Source organism: Hemiscyllium ocellatum, chromosome 14, assembly GCF_020745735.1.
Source record: "Hemiscyllium ocellatum isolate sHemOce1 chromosome 14, sHemOce1.pat.X.cur, whole genome shotgun sequence".
In the NCBI taxonomy this organism is placed as follows: domain Eukaryota; kingdom Metazoa; phylum Chordata; class Chondrichthyes; order Orectolobiformes; family Hemiscylliidae; genus Hemiscyllium; species Hemiscyllium ocellatum.
In genome coordinates, this window is record NC_083414.1 from 20,985,858 (window position 1) to 21,006,966 (window position 21,109).

The following is a 21,109-nucleotide window of genomic DNA, read 5'->3' on the forward strand; positions in this document are numbered from 1 at the left end:
ATGCACTTGTGATGCCAAGGCATACAAGGGGAGGAGCTAAGTACTGGAGAATGGGCTTAGAATAGTTAGGTGCAAATCTTTGACCAGCGGGCCTTTTTCTGTGCTGTAGACCTCTCTGACTCTTTTAGAAAATATATTACACTTGGCACTGCAAACCTGCTCAGCTCATCTGTTTCAAAATTGGATCAATGCATCCAACTTTAAATATACAACACCAAACCATATAAGGAGTTATTAGCACAGATGACCAAAACTTTATTTTGAAGTGCCTTAGAGGACAATAATGTGGAAAAAAGAGCAGTTAGGGAACACAGGGTTTGTATTCCAGTGCTTGGAGTCTCAGCAACTGAAGATATTACCACCAATAGTGGAGTATATAAAATTAAGCATGTACAAAACACCAGAAGCAGAGGAGCGCAGATATCTTGGATTGTGAGTGTAGAGGAAATTAAAAAGGTGGGGAAGGGCATAACAATGGAAGGGTTTGCAAATGAAAATAAATTTTAATATGAATTACTTGCAATATATGTTTTTAATTGACACATCCAGCAAATATATTCATTTCTATGCCACTCAGAAGATATTGCAGGGACCTTCTGCAACAAAGTACTTGAAGCTACTTTGGTTGTTGATTGTACATTAATGTTAATCTTCTTTTCTGCAGGTGTTCATGCCTTCACATCTGGTAAGACACAATTTAAGCATTTGTACTTTATATAGTACTATTAATAAAACTTCCAACTTTTTACATTTTATATTTAAAATTGATTGACTCAAAAAGACCATCAAGCGAACCCATATTAAATGACCACAGTATCATTTTAAACACTTCCTCTTCACCTCTGAACTTGCAGCCATATAATCTCTTGGGACAAGAAATGGAGAACAAATGTTCTCAAGGAAAATTTCTCTAGTGTCCAGAAGGCCATATGGACAAACATATTATAACACTTTAGTCAAACATAGTACAGTCTGTACCCCAATGAAGATCTGGCTCGCTTACACACAATTAGACATTTGTTGTGGGATTTTCCCTCATTTCCGTTGCTAGCTCTGAGAGGTATTTGCCATCTTTGCCAATATGTAGCACTGTGTAAGGGTTGTTTGAGGCAGTGCACTACCACCAAATATCCTTTGTTTATATTATCCTTAGAATCTATGAAGGGGGTACTCCATTGTATCATCTTTATGACAGAGGCATTTGTCTTGATATACAAGACAATTTATTACATGATAGCAGTAAGTGCAAGTTCCATACTAGCCAAACATATTGACTAAGGACTCTCAGGACCTGTACAAAATATATCTGCTCCATGCAAAGGTTAGTGTTTCAATCCAAAGGCTCTGTGATATCAGAGTGGGTGAAACAAATGTAACTTTTTCAGAACCATTACCAAATACAACATCTCCTCTTTATTTTTTCTGTCCAAAGTTAATACACTATACAATCCTGTGTAAAATTTTATTATCTCCACTGCGAACCTATCATCCATCAAATTTCCAACTTCACAAATGCAGATGGTCTGGACATTTTACAATTTTCCTAAAGTGCACTCTTTTTGGACTTGGGGATAAATAGTAGGTCTTTTGCTTAAGGATTGTTGATCTTGGTTCTGATCCATGTATCATTGAATGTAATACTGAGTACTGAATATAATAGTGTATTAATGTGTTCATTAGACATTAGTCTTTCTCTGACCTTAAATTTTAGTGAAATTAGCATATCTCCTTACAGTTCTTCTCACTCTGTTTATTAATTATTACAAAATTGTTTTAGATCTGTATCATATCAGTGTTGCTTCTGATCTGCTGTTCTTTCAGTTTGCTTTTGTATGCATCAATTTTTAAATGCCATTGTTGTCAAGCTTACTAGGCTCTGGGCAGTATTTTCTTTGACAATCTTTTTCAAACTCTATTATTGGAATGTTGCATTGAATTATTCAATAAAGTATTAAATTATATTATTGGCTGTGAAATTTTAGCTTATTTATGGAAATAACAGTACATACCCTAGCTCTAACAAAAAGTCCAGAAATGAGTTGTATAGTATTCAAGTTTTCTTCCTTTTCAGTGCTGACTTTGCATAATAAACATAGATTAGATTTTAAACATAATTCATTCCAAGTTTGTTTGAATTCCATTTTACTTTAGAATTGCTTATCTGTTTCCCATGTTTTAAAACTTTAATTCCCAAGTATAAAGGTTATGTGAAATACATTATGAGCTAGGTATTCACAGCAATATTGATAGCCTATCAGAAGCCAAAGTCCAGTAAGCACATCATTGGATTAGGTGTCAGAGTCAATTACTTTTAAGCCAGTCTCCCTGCCAAATTCTGATCACATGAAAGAAAGTACTTGCTTACTTTGCTGATTGTTTTGCATTTGTAAAAAAGAAATGTGAAGTTGATGCAATATGGACTTAAAACTTGTCTTAAGTAGAAGTGGTGATGATTTAAATGTTCTTACAATTTAATATCTTTTTCAAGTTGACAGTGATCCTCATTTTATCATTTCAATAAACGACCACACTGATGCTATTTGTTTCAACGTTGATGGTAAACCAGGAGCAATTCTAAATCTGGTCACGGATCCATATAAAGGTAGGTGTAACCTGTGTCACAAGAAAAGGAAGGTAGCTGTGTATTATTACCAAACAGAACCACCTCATATTAACAATGGCCTTAAAGCTGGCCATTATGCAAGTCTTCTAGTTGACCTGCCCATCACCCTGCCTTATGAAGGAAGATCCAAGTGAAATGTTTACTAATTTAAAGGAAAAAATATGAGGAAATAATAATACCATAGTTACTTGTAGTAAACAATAAATCAATGATTCAGATTTATCATGGTGCTTTTCTACATTTGTGTAAATGACAGATGGAGCCAGAATTTGATCTTGCAATATTTATAATGAACAATTTAGCATCATGCTTCCAATTTTATGAAGTGGCCTATCCAACTTTATTTTGTTTTGTGCAAGTCTTATGGATATTTCACTAAACATTTCCTCTATTTCATATTTCCCCACACCCTTACTCATGGATTCTCTGAAGTAACCACCCATTGCTGAAGAATATTGGGTATGGCTCCTTATATCTACAATTAAAAAACACAGTTTATTCCTGATATCATGGCCATTTCATTGAATATTAACATCCTTGTCTTAAAATTCATTGAATATTATTGTTGTCTGACTTTTATTAAATTAGTTATAAATCAAGGAGCTCTTTCTGAAAATATTACAGCTGCTGTAATGAAGAATTAAAACATCATTAGAATATCAATCCCTTTTTTCAGCTATCAATAAGTTTGTTGGTTCATATGATAACCCGTTTGCTGGTTACTCTCGATAGCACTTATTTTCAGTCATCATTTGTTTTATATAGATGTGATTGTCCAGATTTTAATTTGAATGGGGCATGATTATGATGCATTAATGTTTTTAAATTTAATTAGATTTTGTTGTAAATGGACAGCTGATTGGAGTGAAGGAAGTAGAAAATAACAAGAAAATGAAAACTTACTTTGGAAAGCTTGGAATTGCAAGTAATAAAATGGATATAAAAGTTGAAATATCAACAGAAATGATTGCAATCGTTCATGGACAAGATGAGATTACTTTCCCCTGGTCACAAACAGTGTCTTTAACAAAAGAAAGGTACAGTTTATTTAGTTATACTGCAGCATTGCATTTATGATTCAGAAACAGTTGGTGGTGATATCAGTATGAATCCAGCCAAAAAACAATGTTCAACTATTTTAATTCTCACAAAATGCTTGTAATGTCAAAATGCTTGTAATGTCAAAATCTTTTCATTGATTTATGGGTTGCTTTTACAGTTATGTTTGTTCCAATATGTGAACAAATATGTCAATACAAAATATAGGTAAAGACTAAGATATCATCCATCAGACAAAAGAGAATACCAATATTTAGTGCAATAAAACATAGATGAAGATTCATAATAGTGAAATACTTGAAGCAAAGTTAGTTTCATTAGCATTAATTAAAAATACAAAGGACATGAAATGAGGATAGTTATAATGCCTCGTTATAATTATCACATCAGAATTGATGCAAAGTGCCTTGCAGGCAACAAGTGATTACTTCTGCCACTGAAGGTGGTCAGGCCTGTTTGTCAGTCTGTTTATAAACAATGTGTCTCAAAAACCTAACAGATGGATTTCAATGAAAATTGACACACAGAGTATGGTCTGTGGAAGAACTGATTGGTTTTATGACAAAGATGCATATTAGGATCCTGGGATTTTGTAATGAATCTACAAACATCGGAAAATACAGTGAATTAACATTTTATTAAAATTTTATGTAGTTTTGATTTACAATCTTGATTGTTTTAAAACTTTTTGGATTGTCTCAACTGTTGTGATGGAATTTATTATCGCTGTTAAAATGTGAGCAGAAATTTTAGATCAGGTTGGTGGATGTGGATTAACTAGAGGCCTCATCAGGTAGAAAAACCCTCTTAAATATTCTCTGTTTAGAATTATATTAACCAAACACCATTCAGATTGGGAAATGCTTCAAATTCTTCCACAGCCCATACTCTGTGCGTTAAGTTTAATTGAAATCCATCCATTAGTTTCTGAGACATATGGTTTACAAACAGGCCTGCCCATCTTCAGTGGCTTTCATAAAAAGAAAAGCCAAGTAATTGTAATAATGTAAAAAGGAACACAGCACAAATTTGAAAGTTTAAAGAAATATTTTACTTGATTAAATAATTTTCAAGAATCACCCTTTCCGAACATCAGCTCTGCCTATAAAGGAACAGAATGTGATGGTTTGCTTCAATCTAAAGGAGAATCATTAACTGTTCCATTCATTGTCCAATAAGTCCTCTGCAGGAAGATATATGATACACTCTAATAAATTGCATGGGAGGGATATAAATGCAACCTCAATATTGTGTAAATCCAATCAGACTAGCTTAAAGGGACCAATGTATGGGACAAGAAGCAGTTGACTACTCAACTTTAGGTTTCCAAAAGTATACTTGGCCTGGAAATGCAGAATTTCAGTTGTTTCTCCCACAGATTGTGGCTAATGGATTATCCAGAAATCATTGAACCATTAAGCAGCTAGCTTCTATGCCCCATCCAGTCTGCTGAATAAAATCTATCAAAAGTCTAGTTTCAACCTAAATACTCAATTGGCTAGAATTAATATAGTGCATTGCAGCAAGAAGCACAGCAGCCAGATTCACTTAATGGTAGAACAGGGCCCAAATCAGTCTCTCAATGGCCATAAAATCTCCCTTATGTAAATCAGAGGACAGAAGGGGCTAATACAGGCTGCAAACAGTGGGATATTAGTTATGCTTGTTAATGATCTGATTGATACCCATTATTCTTGAATCCAAAATAATTTAGTTCCCTTTTCCTACAACACCCAGTTTAAGGTCAACATCCCATCTTCACTACTCTATGTTCTCAGGTCATATGGTGATCTGGAACCTCTGATGTTGATATCAATAGAGAAACAAGCAAGTCTCAGCAATCAGGACTTCTCCCTGGCTGTAGTGGGCTGGGAAATTCCAGCCAAAAATTGGATGTACTTTAACAACAACAAAGCTAATGTAGAATAGGAACTCAAAAGGAAAATAGCTGTTCTAGTGAGTGCACGTCCTTTTAAGTTCAAATCCAACCCTGTGATGTTGCCAGGGTTGGAGAGTTTGAGATACAGGGAGAGGCTAAATAGGGCGGGGCTATTTTTCCTGGAGAGTCAGTTGATAAGGGATGGCATTATATAAGTTTATAAAATCACGAGGGACATGGATAGGGTGAATAACTAAGTCTTTTCCCCAGGGTAGGGGAGTCCAAAACTAGAGTGCATAAGTATAAGGTCAGAGGGGAAAAATTCAAACCTTTTAATGCAAAGTGTTTTTATAGAATGAGCTGCCAGAGGAAGTGGTGGTGGCTAGTACAATTACGACATTTAAAAGACATCTAGATGGGTATATGATAGGACAGGTTTAGAGGGATATAGGCCAAATTGCTGGCAAATGAGACTAGATTAATTTAGGATATCTGATTGGCATGGACGATTGGATCATTGCTTCCATGCTGTACAACTCTATGAGTCTAGTCGATCTTTGTTTTCACTACAGAGACAAAAAAGATCAACTGAAAAGGCAACCCTAACTTGAGAAGTTGGACAATCCAGATTTGGCTTCCATGCCCGCTCACAAGTCCAATTCCAAACAAAGAATAAATATTAAGAATATCTATTTTTAAAATGTTGATTCTGACTCTGCCTGATAAGGAGAGTATCAAGAATGTTGAGCTGAAACATAAGATCAATCATAATAATTGACAGATCAAGGCTTTAGAGGTCATCTTGTCTCATTACCCTCCTTTCTTTCTTTCCGTTCTTACCTCTACACCCCATCGCTACCATAATATTGAATGGTTTTTGATGAATTGTATGCTTGTTAATTATCTAAAGATGTTTAAAATAGATCATTAGAATGGATAATTTTTAAAAAGTATTATTTGTATTCAACATTCAGGATATAAAAGATTAAGCATGGCATAATTTATCATCTGTAACATTTATTTCTTAGCTTCTCAATCTCAATTATGAAAGAGAAGAATCTCACACTAACAATGGGAGATGATGCAACATTTGTTATTGTGCTGCATCATGTGAGGAAAAACCACACTGTACACAGAGACTTTCTGGGATTTTATACACTTGACAGCCACAGCTTGTCAAATATGACCCATGGATTGCTTGGTATGTAGAGTTTACACTTCATTAGTTGCCCAGTAATTTAAAAGCTCTTCTACTGATGACTGTGCCTTCACTGCTGAGACCCGAAACTCTCATCTAAAATGTTTCCACATCTCTCTTTGGTTTCTTTCTTTAAGCCATCCTTTAGCACCTAACTCTTTGACCAAGTTATCATTAACTACCTTAATGTCTCTTTGTGTCATGTCTTGCTTTATAATGTCTCTGTGAAGTCCCTTTGGATGTCGCATTAAATTAAACATGCTGTATAAATACAAATTGCTGTTGGTATTGTAAACATTGAACATCACTAACAAGACATATATTTTTTGAGTAAGTTTTACAAATTCCTTTTTCACAAAATCTAGTAGACTGCAATACCATATTCAGTAATGACTGCAGGTTATATGTCCCAATTTACACCCTTAACTGAAACTGGCAGTGAATTTAGAGCCATCTATCTGTTTTTGACACTTGATAGAATCAAAAAATGAAAAACTTGCACAAGTTCAGTTACTCACTCATGAAATAAATTGTGAAGAAGAATACTCTACCCTGTTTTAAGGAGATTTAAACTTTGGAACTTATGATTAATGGAAATTATGTGTATAATTTCCCCCTCCACCCAAAATGAGGGAGATGATGGGAAGAACAAATAATTGGGCAAGTTGGACCCTGGAGAGATATTTGCTCCATCTCACCCTCCCAGGAATTAAGCGCTAGGAGAAAAAATCTATTGCTAGCAGTTAAGGCGCTTAGTGATCAATGGACACTGAAGGGCCTCAACCTACCAGTGACCTGAAGACTTATCTTCACAGCATACGAGAAAAAAAGGGTGTTTTCTTTATTGAGAAACCAGGTTACCTGGCTCTTCCATTTACCCATTCTAGGGCTAATTGAAGCAGCGTTAGGGAGTCAAGAGCAGCTGCAGAAAGCCTCCTATCCTCTTATTTGCAGATCCTTACCCCATGAGATGCAAAATAATAAAAATGTACCTTCTCGACGTAGGATCCATGAAGACTAGGCCTCCGATGACAATCTGCCCAATGACAGCTGGTAGTTTCTGGTGAGGTGATACCCCAATGTCATGACCTGTGATTCACTGAGAAGCTCACCGGTGAGCTCTTAAGCTGATTGGCACTCTATGTAGTGAACTTTCCTCATGGTGGGGGAGTCAGTGCCACTGAAAACACCTAATCCTACATAGGCTACAAAATCTTAGCCACAATTCTGCCATTTTTGAAAGTACCTGTTTGCATGAAATGTAATGGTCATGTGAGGGAACCTATCTGTCAACTAGAATGCTCGTGGCAAACCCTGTGACCTTTTCAGGAGGCCCATTGGTAGTTAATTTACAATGGTGACCACTGCCAGTACCGCTGTGTATGCCTCATCAGGGATCAATAATGATACCCCAGAAATAGATAAATGGGAGAGAGTCTGTTGGATAGAAGTCATTGTGAGCAGTTTGAGTTGGTAGGGAAAAAGGGCCAATTTACAGGGCGAAGGCGGATTTTGTCCAGAGTCCCTCCATTCTGGCTGTTGACTGCATCTATCAGGCACAGAATCTCTGAGGGGGGACCACCAAATCAGCCCTGAGGACTAGCAAGGAATACAAGGATATTCTTTGCTGTTCCCTTTTGGATTTGCCCATCTGTAACTGAATATTAGTGGTTACAGAATGAGGCTTGTAAGTAGCTATTTAAATGCCTCAAATGGCGTTCAGGATGTAATGCTGCCTTCTAGCTTGCCCTTTTTCACTAAATTAGAAGGAAACAGGGGGCAATTGGATCTCTACCCCTTTCCTTCACAGAACACATCCCAACCTTCAGCTGCCTCTGAATCTCTTTCCAAGGAGTTAAGCGTTAATTTCCACTCTGTATTTAAAATAAATCTTAATTGAAATATCAAAAGTAACTTATTAATTTTATACTAAATTACTAGTAAAGTATTTGTACGAGGCAAAGCATTACAAAATGAGAAAACTTAAATTTTTGGTTTAACTTTATAGAAACAACTTCTAAATCTATTCACCCTTATGAGTCCCCACTGCTGGATAAATTAAGTTTTCTTTATTGTCCATGCAACCCTGCACTTATGACACACTAAATTTAATATTCCAGTCAATTAATTTATCTTTATTTTGACACAGGCCAGTTTTACAATGAAGTAAATGCTGTGGTACGTAACTTTAGCCCTCGCTTACATCAAGACAAACTTCGTGCAACAATGATTGTAAAAGGTCACAAACTTAGGGTAGCAAGGTAATATTGAAAAGCCCTTGTAATACTTTCAATCTATCCTACTTAATGGTTGTCTGTACATTTCTTCCATGGGTTTTATTAATTTTTCTTTTCATTTTTAGGGTGTACGAGAAAGATTACAGGCTTGATTCAAACCGAGGCACCAATATCCCATGCTGGTTTATTCGCTCCAGTGGGAAAGGATTTATAGACGGAATTGCCACTGACTATGTCGTTTCTTCTTTATTTGACTCACTGCATTCATAATCTGAGAGCACATGATGAAAGTTTAACCTTTTTGTATCCCTTTATTATTCAGTTGCTGATATGATGAATACATATAGTTTAACAGTTATAAATCTGCAAGTACTTCAATTATGTATTTTCACATTTGTAATTTACTCGCCTGTGTTATCTGGTCAGATTCGATTTGTATATGTCAAAAATGGAACCAACTGTTACAAGGTGAATTCCATGTTGACTCAATAGAAATTGAATCTTGTAGTTTCTGAAAATGTTTTGGCCTTGGGATCCAATTCCACCTTCCATCGTGTTCATGGAAGGAGCCGGATTTCAGGTGCAATCTCACAGGAGCTGGTCAATTAAGCACCTTTCTCTGAGATCACAGTTCAATTTGAGAAAGAAGGCAGCTGGAGGAGGTGAAAGTGCTAATCATTACCTGCAATGTAATGACAGCCAACAATCCATATAGTTGCAGCAAGAGAATGCTGCTGAACATGTTGGGGCATGAGAAGCAATGTAGTGAAAGAGAGGTGAGACTAACAGCACCAGAAGGTTTCTGTAAAGTTTCTCTGTTGTGGACAGCAGACTTCCTGTGAGACTACTGCATTGCAGGTCAATCATCTGTTGATACTAAAGAATATGGAGGAGAAATTAAGTACCATCACCATCACTAAAGAAGTAGTATTGGACAAACCCATTGAACTAAATGCAAATTTGGCCCTTGAATCTGATGGCTTGCATCCTAGAATCCTAAAAGAGGGAGCTCCAGAGATAGTGACGAGTTTGTTGTAACTTTCCAATAATTGTTAGATTCTGGAGAAGTACCAGAGGATTAGAAAACTCCTAATGTGACACCCCTGTTCAAAACACGGGTGGTTATAGGCTAATTAGCCCAAGCATCTATTGTTGAAAAGTACTGGAATCAATTGTTAGGGAAGTAATTTCAGAACATTTGGAAAGTCATGATCTAATCAACTGGAGTCAGCATGACTTTATGAAAGGTAAATCGTGTCAACAACGTTTTAAATTAGATTCCCTACAGTGTGGAACCAGGCCCTTTGGACCAACTAGTCACACCAACCCTCCGAAGAGTAACCCACACAGTTTTTCCTATTATTTATTATTAAATATTATTAAATATTCCCCATATTTACTCCCAACTAATGCACGTAAGTCTATGGGCAATTTAGCATGATCAATTCACCTAACCTGCACATCTTTGGACTGTGGGAGGAAACCAGAGCACCCGGAGGAAACCCACACAGACATAGGGAGAATGTGCAAATGCCACACAGACAGTTGCCCGAGGCTGAAATCCAACCCGGGTCCCTGGCGCTGTGAGGCAGCAGTGCTAACCACTAGGCCACGTGCCACCCAATATTAAGAGTTTTTTGAGAAAATCTCAACCAGAGTGGATAGGGCAAAACCAGTAGCTGTGTTGTATTTGAACTTCCAGAAGATTGCAGGAGGTAGTATATTGGTTTGGATAGATAATTGGCTCACAGACAGGAAACTGTGAGTGGGGGTAAGGGCTTATTTACAATGTATACTAGTGACCCGGAGGAAGGAAGTGAATGGACTATAGCTAGATTTGCAGACAATGCAAAAGTATGTGGAAAAGCAGGTTGTAAGAGGGATACAAACAATATACAGAGAGATACTGATAGATTGTTAGTGTGGAAAAAGTTGGCAAATGGAGGGAAAATGTGGAAAAATGCAAAGTTCATTTTAGAAGGGAGAACAAAAGAATGTGGGAAGCTATGGAAGTGATTGCTGGTCCCCTTGCTGAGATATTTGTATCATCAATAGCCACAGGTAAGGTGCCAAAAGACTGGAGATTGACTAATGTTGTGCCACTATTTAGGAAAGGTGGTAAGGAAATGCCAGGGAGCCACAGACTAGTCAACTTAACATCAGTGGTGAGCAAGACATTGGAGGGGATTCTGAGGGATAGGATTTACATGCATTTGGAAAGGCAAGGACTGATCAGGGATGGTCAACATGACTTTGTGCATGGGAAATCATGTCTCACTAACTTGATTGAGTTTTTTGAACAAATATAAAAGAGGATTGATGAGGGCAGCGCGGTGGACGTGACCTATATAGTCTTCAGTAAGGCATTCGACAAGGTTCCACATGGGAGACTCGTTAGCAAGGTTAGATCTCATGAAATACAGGGAGAACTAGCCATTTGGATAAGAAGTGGTTCAAAGATAAGGAACATACTGTGGTGGTGGAGCGTTGCATTTCAGCCTGGGGGCCTAGGCCAATGGTGTGCCAACAAGGATTGGTGCTGGGTCCATTGCTTTTCATCATTTATATAAAAGATTTGTATGTCAACATAGGAGGTATGATTAGTAAGTTTGCAGATGACACCAAAATTGGAGGTGTGGTGGAGAGCAAGGAAGGTTACCCCAGAGTACAACGGGATCTTGATCAGATGGGCCAGTGGACTGAGAGTGGCAGGTGGAGTTTAATTTAGATAAATGCAAGGTGCTACATTTTAGGAAGGCAAATCAGGGCATGACTTATACATTTAATGGTAAGGTCCTGGGGAATGTTGCTGAACAAGGTACCTTGGAGTGCAGGTTCATAGTTCCTTGAAAGTCAAGTCACAGGTAAACACAATGGTGAAGAAAGCGTTTGATATGCTTGACTTTATTGGTAAGTGTAATGAGTATAGGAGTTGGGAGGTCATGCTGGGCTGTACAGGACATTGATTAACCACTTTTGGAATACTGCATCCAATTCTGATGTCCCTGGTATAGGAAGGATATTATAAAACTTGAAAGGATTCAGAAACGACTTACAAGGAAATTACCAGGATTGGAGGATGTGAACTATATAGGCAAGGGTTATTTTCCCTGGAGCTTCTGAGGATTATGGATGACCTTATAGAGGTTTATTAAATCATGAGGGGCATCAATAAGGTAAATAGCCAAGGTCTTTTCCCTGGGATGAGGGAGTCCAAAACTGGAGGACATAGGTTTAAGGCGAGAGGGGAAAGATTTAAGAGGGACCTGAGGGGTAACTTTTTCACACAGAGGGTGGTCCGTGTATGGAATGAGTTCCCTGAGGAAGTGAGAGAGGCTAGTATAATTACAACATTTAAAAGGCATCTGGGTGGGTATATGAATAGGAAGGGTTTAGAGGGATATGGGTCATATGGTAGCAAATGGGATTAGACTAATTTGGGATATCTGACAGGCATTGATGAGTTGGACCAAAGGGTCTTTTTCCATGCTGTACAATTCTATGACTCGAGAACATTATTCAAGTGGAGAAAAACTGCAGAAAGCTACAACACAAAGGGACTCGGTGCTATTTGGTCCTCTCATTATAAGGAAAGATTGTTTCATTGGAGGCAGTTCAGCGAAGGATCACTCGAATGATCACTATCAAGGGATTGTCTTATCATCAAATGTTAAACAGATTGGGTCTCATTGGAGTTTAGAGAGGTGATTTCGCTAAAACATATAGGAATCTTAAGGAGATTGACAAGTTAAATGCTGCGAAGATGTTTCCCCTCACAGGAGAGTCTAGGACCAGACAGCATAGTTTCCAAATAAAGGGGTGCAAACTTAAGACTGAGATGAGGAAGAACTTCTTCTCTCAGAGCATTGAGAGTCTTTGGAACTCCTTGCCACAGAGAGCTGTGGTGGCAGAGTCCTTATGTATATTTTAGGCTGAGATAAATTCTTGATCAGTAGGTGAATCAAAGGTTACAAGGAAAGGGCAGGAAAGTGGAATGGAAGGCATATTGGATCATAATCTTATTGAATGGTGAAGCAGGGGCTGAATGGCCTACTCTCATTCCTATTTCTTATAATTTAATGATCTTAGGCAGGCATGTGTGCTAATTGCCATTTTTTGTCATGCAATGGTCAGATGTTCTGGACCTATCAAGCTTGAACATCTTGATGTGTACTCACCTCCTGTGAACTGAAGGAAATTTGTGTGTCTTCCAGGCTAAGCCAGGCTCCATTTTAAGGTTTTGCATGGGTTTTAGTGACTGTATAATTGTAATGCTGAATACAGTTACAACAAAGTGCTTAATCACTGAAAAATTGTTATACATACAGAATGTACTATTTCAAATTTACACAAATAAATCAATTTTATTTCAAATTATTTCTATCCGTACGTGCTGTTGTTATTGCAACTGTTCAGTCTGCATTTTCTGATTTTATATTCACTTCCATTATATTACAATTAATAGAATGGTAGGTCCCTGTTTCTGTTGTGACAAACATTTTCAACTTTGGATTAGATTTAGTTCTCCTGCTTGTTTTCTTTAAATGTGATTTGGTATACTGGTTTCATGTTCTGAATGCATGAGTTCCTGTATTGCTAACTTGTTTGATTTTTTTTATTCACTGAATGTTTCTCTTTGCTCTTAATTCTCTCTAGTCTACTTGTTAATCATATTTTTTTCACAGCTGTTTCTAAATTAAATCTTGCATGCATTTATTGCCCATTCTTAGTTGCCCTTGAGATGTTGGCGGTGAGCTGCCTTCATGTACAATAGTACACTCACAATGCCATTATGGAGACAATTCCAGGAGTTTGACTCAGCAGCAGTAAAGGAACAGCAATACATTTCCTACTCAGGATAGTAAGTGACTTGGTGGGAAACATGCATGTGGTTGTGGTGTCATATATCTGCTGTATATGTCCTTCTAGATGGAAGTGGTCATGAGTTAGGAAGGTGCTGTCTAAGGATCTTTGATTTCCTGAAGATGGTACACACTTCTCCTACCAAGCATTAAAGATGGAATATGTGGTGTCTATCAAGTAGGCTGCTTTGTCCTGCATAATGTCAAACTTGGGTGTTGTTGGAGCTGCACTCATCCAGAGAAGTGGGGAGTATTCCATCTCACTTTTGACTTGAGCCTTGTGGAGAGTGGACAGATTTTGGGGAGTCACTTGAGGTGAATTACTTGATCCAGGATTCTGAGCCTCTGACCTGCTTTTATGGCCATTGTGTTTACATAGCTAATCCAAATCAGTTTCTAGTTATTGGTGACTTCCAGAATGTCATTTGTGGGGTATTCAGTGATGGTAATGCCATTGAATGACAAGGAGGGTTGATGATTAGATTGTTATTGGAGATAGCCATTATCCAGCTTCTGTAAGCCATGAATGTTGCTTGCCAGTTTGTTCCGCCCAAGCCTGGATATTGTCCAGCTCTTACTGTGTTTAGACATAGACTACTTCAGTATCTGAGGAATCTCTTCATGTCATTATCATTTTTATTTGTTGATTTGCATGATCGGGAAATTAAGAACAATTCCAGTATTTGTTGTCAATCACTAATTTCCCTTAAGAAGGTAACAAACGAGCAGTGTAAGATTTTGGAGTTCAATTTAACTTTAAATTGTCAGATATAAATCAATTTTTCCAATTATAGTCTAAGCTGACGGAACCAATCTAAATGTTTACTAGTCCTGAATAGCTACAAGACCTATTTCAGATACAGATATGTTTTCCCAGGTTTCACATAACTTTTAAGTTTATAAAGTCTAGAACACGTCCAGAAGGAATTATGCTTAATAAGAGCAGCGGCTCCTTCTTTCTTTTTCATGACATACTTTCCTAACTTTCTTGGTTTCAACTACAAATTTAGCTACCAGGCCTTCACTATCCTAATTGAAGTAATTGATGTAAATTGTGAAAAGTTGAGGTCCAGCGAGACTCTACTCATCAGATCCTGCCAATCTAACAAACACCAGTTTACATATACCACTTTCTGTCAGCTAGCCAATCTTCTCTCCATGCTGCTATGTTACCCCAAACCATGAACTTTTGAATTCCACAAGAACCTTTTGATGTGTCACCTTACCAAATGCCTTCTGGAAGCCCAACTATAGTATATCTGCAAGCTTCAGTTAAAAAGTGAGGTCTGCAGATGCTGGAGATCAGAGCTGAAAATGTGTTGCTGGTTAAAGCACAGCAGGTCAGGCAGCATCCAAGGAACAGGAAATTCGACGTTTCGGACAAGGACCCTTCATCAGGAATCAGATGCTTTTCCAGCACCACTCTAATCTCGAGTCTGGATCCAGAATTGGCTGAGTGACAGGAAGCAGAAAGTGATGATTGACTGTTTGTTTGTGACTGGAAACCTGGGTCAAGTGGTGCTCTGCAATAACCGGTTTTGGGGGCCCTTACTGTTTACGGTAATTATAAATGATTTAGACTTGAATGTAGGAGGGTTGATGCGTAATTTTGCAGGTGACATGAAAGGTTATGGGGCTGCTGAACCGTGAAGGGGACCACCTGAGATTACAGAAAGATAATGATAGACTGGCCAGATGGACTAACCAGTGGGAAAATGGAATTCAATCCCAATAAGTCTGAGCTGATGCACTTGGGCAGGACAAACAGACAAGGGAATACACGAACAATGGCAGAACCGTGGAAGCACCGAGTATTAAGAGTGGGGTGCATGTACACTGACCCCTTAAGATCGTGCGTCATGTAGCTAAAGGGGTTAAGAAGGCATATGGGATGCTTTCCTTTATTAGCCAAGGTACAGAGTTTAAGAGCAAGGAGGTTATGCTGAAACTGTATAAAATGCCGTGCAGGGCACACATACAGTACTGTGTGCAGTCCTGCAATCTATAGTAGAGGAGGAATGTGATTACAATGGAGTGGTGCAGAGTGGAATTACTCCGAGTGGAGAATGTCAGTAATGCAGAGAGATTGGGCAAACTATGGTTGTTTTCCTTACAGTAAAATAATCTGGGGGACGTGGGACAGGGTGCATGACTGATTTGAATATCAACTCTGTGTGAGTGAGAGAGAGAGAGGGGGAGCGAGAGAGAGAGAGAGAGAGATGTAAGGTGTAGGAGGTACAGAGATGATGTGAGGAAATTTATTTTCACTCAGTGCGAATCTCAAACTCACTGCCTGTAAGGATGTTGGAGGCAGAACGCCTTATTCTATTTAAGACGCATTTAGGTATAGATTTGCAATGCCGAGGCATGCAAGGATATGACCCAAATGCTAGAAAATACAATAGAATAGTTGTGTCGTTGTTTTTGATCAGCACCGATTCAATGGGCTGAAGGGAGCGTTGTGTTGTAGATCTCTACAACTCTATGTCGTAAAGTATGTTTTCCTACATGAGGTTGGGTAGGGTTAGGATTATGGTTGATTAAAGGGAGAAATCCGAAAAAGGAGAAGTAATATGGGAAACAATATGCCTCTTTTTCCCATTTTTGCAAGCACAACACTGCAGAGCTGTCTCTTTAAGGAACTGATAGAAATATTGCAGAGATGTGAAAATGCAGATGGTGCTACTTCTTGACGTCCTTTGTGCAAAAATGTTCCAAGATTTGTGAAACTTTTTTTGTTTCATTTATCTGAAGCAATTTGGACAGACACCTGAAGAAACCGTATTGAACTAATTATACTTTTGTCATTTTAGACTTTAACAGCAGTTTAAATGCACAGAGCACCTTTACTGTAAATTGTGATCAAAACCTTTACAAAACAGAATATAGTCATTAGCCACAGAAGGCGATATTTCTTCAGATGACATTTGATCAGTTTTGTGGGGTGTCTTCAATGCGGAATCTAATATAAGACTTCAGTGGTGTGCAGGTCGGATTCAGACTGGAGTTTATTTTTGTGGAGGTATTTATATCTCACTTTCAACCAGGTACGTGAGAGTCGTCAATTGTGTATTTCAACAGCAAAAACCGCACTCAACTGCAAACTGTAGCTTTTTCTTAAAGATGCAAATACGTGCAAAATACTCTGTTTCGGTGACACACACACAGCTATTGACCTCCAAGACATGCGATATCTTGCATAAAAGACCTTTGGAGTTTAAAAGGACAAACTGCCTGTTCCTGGTCAGAGGGAATATTTTGAGACAAGGTCTGATCTGACTATATACTTAACTGGACCCTCAGTCCTTTCAGTCATGCACTGAAGCCTTTATAAAGAGGCTAGTTGTTTCAACATAGTAAAGAATATTTTTGAGTTAATCTCTGCCTTGTGAGTATAACATAAGTGCAATCATCCTACCTCGAGATAGACGTGACAGAACATGCCAGATTCCAACTCGCATCAGCAGGTTCAGGAATCAGTTAGCAGGACATTCAACCATGGCTGTTCAAGGCTGTTGTCTTTAAGTATCCATATAGAAATTTGTTCACCCTTAAGGCTTGTTCATTTAAATTGCATTCTGAAAATACCTGATAATTCATACTGGACGTTGCAAAAGGTCTACAAAACTTGGAAGATTAGGTCCCCTACACTATGGAAACAGGCCCTTTGACCCAACAAGACCATGCAGCTCTCTGAAGAATAACCCACCCAGACACATTCCCCCACCTTATATTTAACCACTGACCAATGCACCTAACACTAAGGGCAATTAGCATGGCCAATTCATCTGGCCGGCACATCTTTGGATTGTGAGACGAAACCGGAGCAAACATTCAAATTCCACGCAGTCGCCTGAGGCAAAATTCAAACCCAGGCCCTGGGCGCTGTGAGGCAGCAGTACTAACCAATCAGCCACCATGATAAACAACAACAACCAAACATTGAATTTATAAGCACAAATACCTACCAATACTGACAGCGCCCACCCCCCCAATAAAAAGCTTAATCCCTTATAAATAGTAATTTTTTACTTTATGTCACATGACATAAGACCGCAAGACAGAGAAGAAATGGGTAACCTGACAATCCTCAACTCCAATTCCAAGCCTCAACCTCATAACTCTGCAATTATGCCCTCGGGGAGTACACACTGTCACAAGAGGAAACATCCTCTATGAATGTACCCTTCATTGAATCTTGTCTGTTTTAATAAGCTCACCATTCAACCTTTTAAATTCCAATGAGTACAGGCCTAATCGACTCAATCTTCTCCTGATAAGACAATCGCACCATACCTGTGATCAACTTGTGAACCATCTGTGTACTGCTTCCAACATTGAGATACATGTTTCCTAGTTAAGGGGACCAAAGCTACCAAAGTTTTGTAGACCTTTTGCAGCGTCTAGTATTAATTATCAGGTATTTTCAGAATGCAATTTAAATGAACAAGCCTTAAGGGTGAACAATTTCTATATGGATACTTAAAGACAACAGCCTTGAACAGCCATGGTTGAATGTCCTGCTAACTGATTCCTGAACCTGCTGATGCGAGTTGGAATCTGGCATGTTCTTTCACGTCTATCTAGAGGTAGGATGATTGCACTTACGTTATACTCACAAGGCAGAGATTAACTCAAAAATATTCTTTACTATGTTGAAACAACTAGCCTCTTTATAAAGGCTTCAGTGCATGACTGAAAGGACTGAGGGTCCAGTTAAGTATAAAGTCAGATCAGACCTTGTCTCAAAATATTCCCTCTGACCAGGAACAGGCAGTTTGTCCTTTTAAACTCCAAAGGTCTTTTATGCAAGATATCGCATGTCTTGGAGGTCAATAGCTGTGTGTGTGTCACCGAAACAGAGTATTTTGCACGTATTTGCATCTTTAAGAAAAAGCTACAGTTTGCAGTTGAGTGCGGTTTTTGCTGTTGAAATACACAATTGACGACTCTCACGTACCTGGTTGAAAGTGAGATATAAATACCTCCACAAAAATAAACTCCAGTCTGAATCCGACCTGCACACCACTGAAGTCTTATATTAGATTCCGCATTGAAGACACCCCACAAAACTGATCAAATGTCATCTGAAGAAATATCGCCTTCTGTGGCTAATGACTATATTCTGTTTTGTAAAGGTTTTGATCACAATTTACAGTAAAGGTGCTCTGTGCATTTAAACTGCTGTTAAAGTCTAAAATGACAAAAGTATAATTAGTTCAATACGATTTCTTCAGGTGTCTGTCCAAATTGCTTCAGATAAATGAAACAAAAAAAGTTTCACAAATCTTGGAACATTTTTGCACAAAGGACGTCAAGAAGTAGCACCATCTGCAGTTTCACATCTCTGCAATATTTCTATCAGTTCCTTAAAGAGACAGCTCTGCAGTGTTGTGCTTGCAAAAATGGGAAAAAGAGGCATATTGTTTCCCATATTACTTCTCCTTTTTCGGATTTCTCCCTTTAATCAACCATAATCCTAACCCTACCCAACCTCATGTAGGAAAACATACTTTACGACATAGAGTTGTAGAGATCTACAACACAACACTCCCTTCAGCCCATTGAATCGGTGCTGATCAAAAACAACGACACAACTATTCTATTGTATTTTCTAGCATTTGGGTCATATCCTTGCATGCCTCGGCATTGCAAATCTACACCTAAATGCGTCTTAAATAGAATAAGGCGTTCTGCCTCCAACATCCTTACAGGCAGTGAGTTTGAGATTCGCACTGAGTGAAAATAAATTTCCTCACATCATCTCTGTACCTCCTACACCTTACATCTCTCTCTCTCTCTCACTCCCCCTCTCTCTCTCTCACTCACACAGAGTTGATATTCAAATCAGTCATGCACCCTGTCCCACGTCCCCCAGATTATTTTACTGTAAGGAAAACAACCATAGTTTGCCCAATCTCTCTGCATTACTGACATTCTCCACTCGGAGTAATTCCACTCTGCACCACTCCATTGTAATCACATTCCTCCTCTACTATAGATTGCAGGACTGCACACAGTACTGTATGTGTGCCCTGCACAGCATTTTATACAGTTTCAGCATAACCTCCTTGCTCTTAAACTCTGTACCTTGGCTAATAAAGGAAAGCATCCCATATGCCTTCTTAACCCCTTTAGCTACATGACGCACGATCTTAAGGGGTCAGTGTACATGCACCCCACTCTTAATACTCGGTGCTTCCACGGCTCTGCCATTGTTCGTGTATTCCCTTGTCTGTTTGTCCTGCCCAAGTGCATCAGCTCAGACTTATCTGGATTGAATTCCATTTTCCCACTGGTTAGTCCATCTGGCCAGTCTATCATTATCTTTCTGTAATCTCAGGTGGTCCCCTTCACGGTTCAGCAGCCCCATAACCTTTCGTGTCACCTGCAAAATTACGCATCAACCCTCCTACATTCAAGTCTAAATCATTTATAATTACCGTAAACAGTAAGGGCCCCCAAAACTGGTTATTGCAGAGCACCACTTGACCCAGGTTTCCAGTCACAAACAAACAGTCAATCATCACTTTCTGCTTCCTGTCACTCAGCCAATTCTGGATCCAGACTCGAGATTAGAGTGGTGCTGGAAAAGCATCTGATTCCTGATGAAGGGTTCTTGCCCGAAACGTCGAATTTCCTGTTCTTTGGATGCTGCCTGACCTGCTGTGCTTTAACCAGCAACACATTTATATCTGCAAGCTTCCCTTGTTTCCGTGAATGTTACTCCTTTAAAGAACTCTAATTAACTGCTTAATCCATTTCTCAAATCCTTGCTGACTTCTCCTGATTACCTTGAGCTTTTCTAAGAGCACATTAGTGGCAGATGGAGTTTAATTCAGATAAATGCAAGGTGCTGCATTTTGGGAAAGCAAATCTTAGCAGCACTTGTACACTTAATGGTAAGGTCCTAGGGAGTATTGCTGAACAAAGAGACCTTGGAGTGCAGATTCATAGCTCCTTGAAAGTGGAGTAGCAGGTAGATAGGATAGTGAAGTATCTTTGGTATGCTTTCCTTTATTGGTCAGAGTATTGAGTACAGGAGTTGGGAGGTCATGTTGTGGCTGTATAGGACATTGGTTAGGCCACTGTTGGAATATTGCATGCAATTCTGATCTCCTTCCTATCGGAAAGATATTGTGAAACTTGAAAGAGTTCAGAAAAGATTTACAAGGATGTTGCCAGGATTGGAGGATCTGAGTTACAGGGAGAGGCTGAACAGGCTGTGGCTGTTTTCCCTGGAGCATTGGA

At 38.6% G+C, this 21,109-nt stretch overlaps 1 protein-coding gene across 2 annotated transcripts in view; it reads left to right on the top strand.

Annotated features, from left to right (window-relative positions):
* The window catches only part of LOC132822285 (inter-alpha-trypsin inhibitor heavy chain H3-like), a 50,045-nt gene extending 36,672 nt beyond the window's left edge, over nt 1–13,373 (top strand). For both annotated transcript variants that reach the window (XM_060835461.1, XM_060835462.1), the window contains 6 exons: nt 665–685; nt 2,489–2,602; nt 3,459–3,660; nt 6,590–6,762; nt 8,909–9,020; nt 9,122–13,373. In XM_060835461.1, coding sequence (XP_060691444.1) covers nt 665–685; nt 2,489–2,602; nt 3,459–3,660; nt 6,590–6,762; nt 8,909–9,020; nt 9,122–9,266 — 767 coding nt within the window. In that variant the 3' untranslated portion in view covers nt 9,267–13,373. The remainder of the gene's footprint in view (nt 1–664; nt 686–2,488; nt 2,603–3,458; nt 3,661–6,589; nt 6,763–8,908; nt 9,021–9,121) is intronic.
* Nucleotides 13,374–21,109: the final 7,736 nt, after the last annotated feature.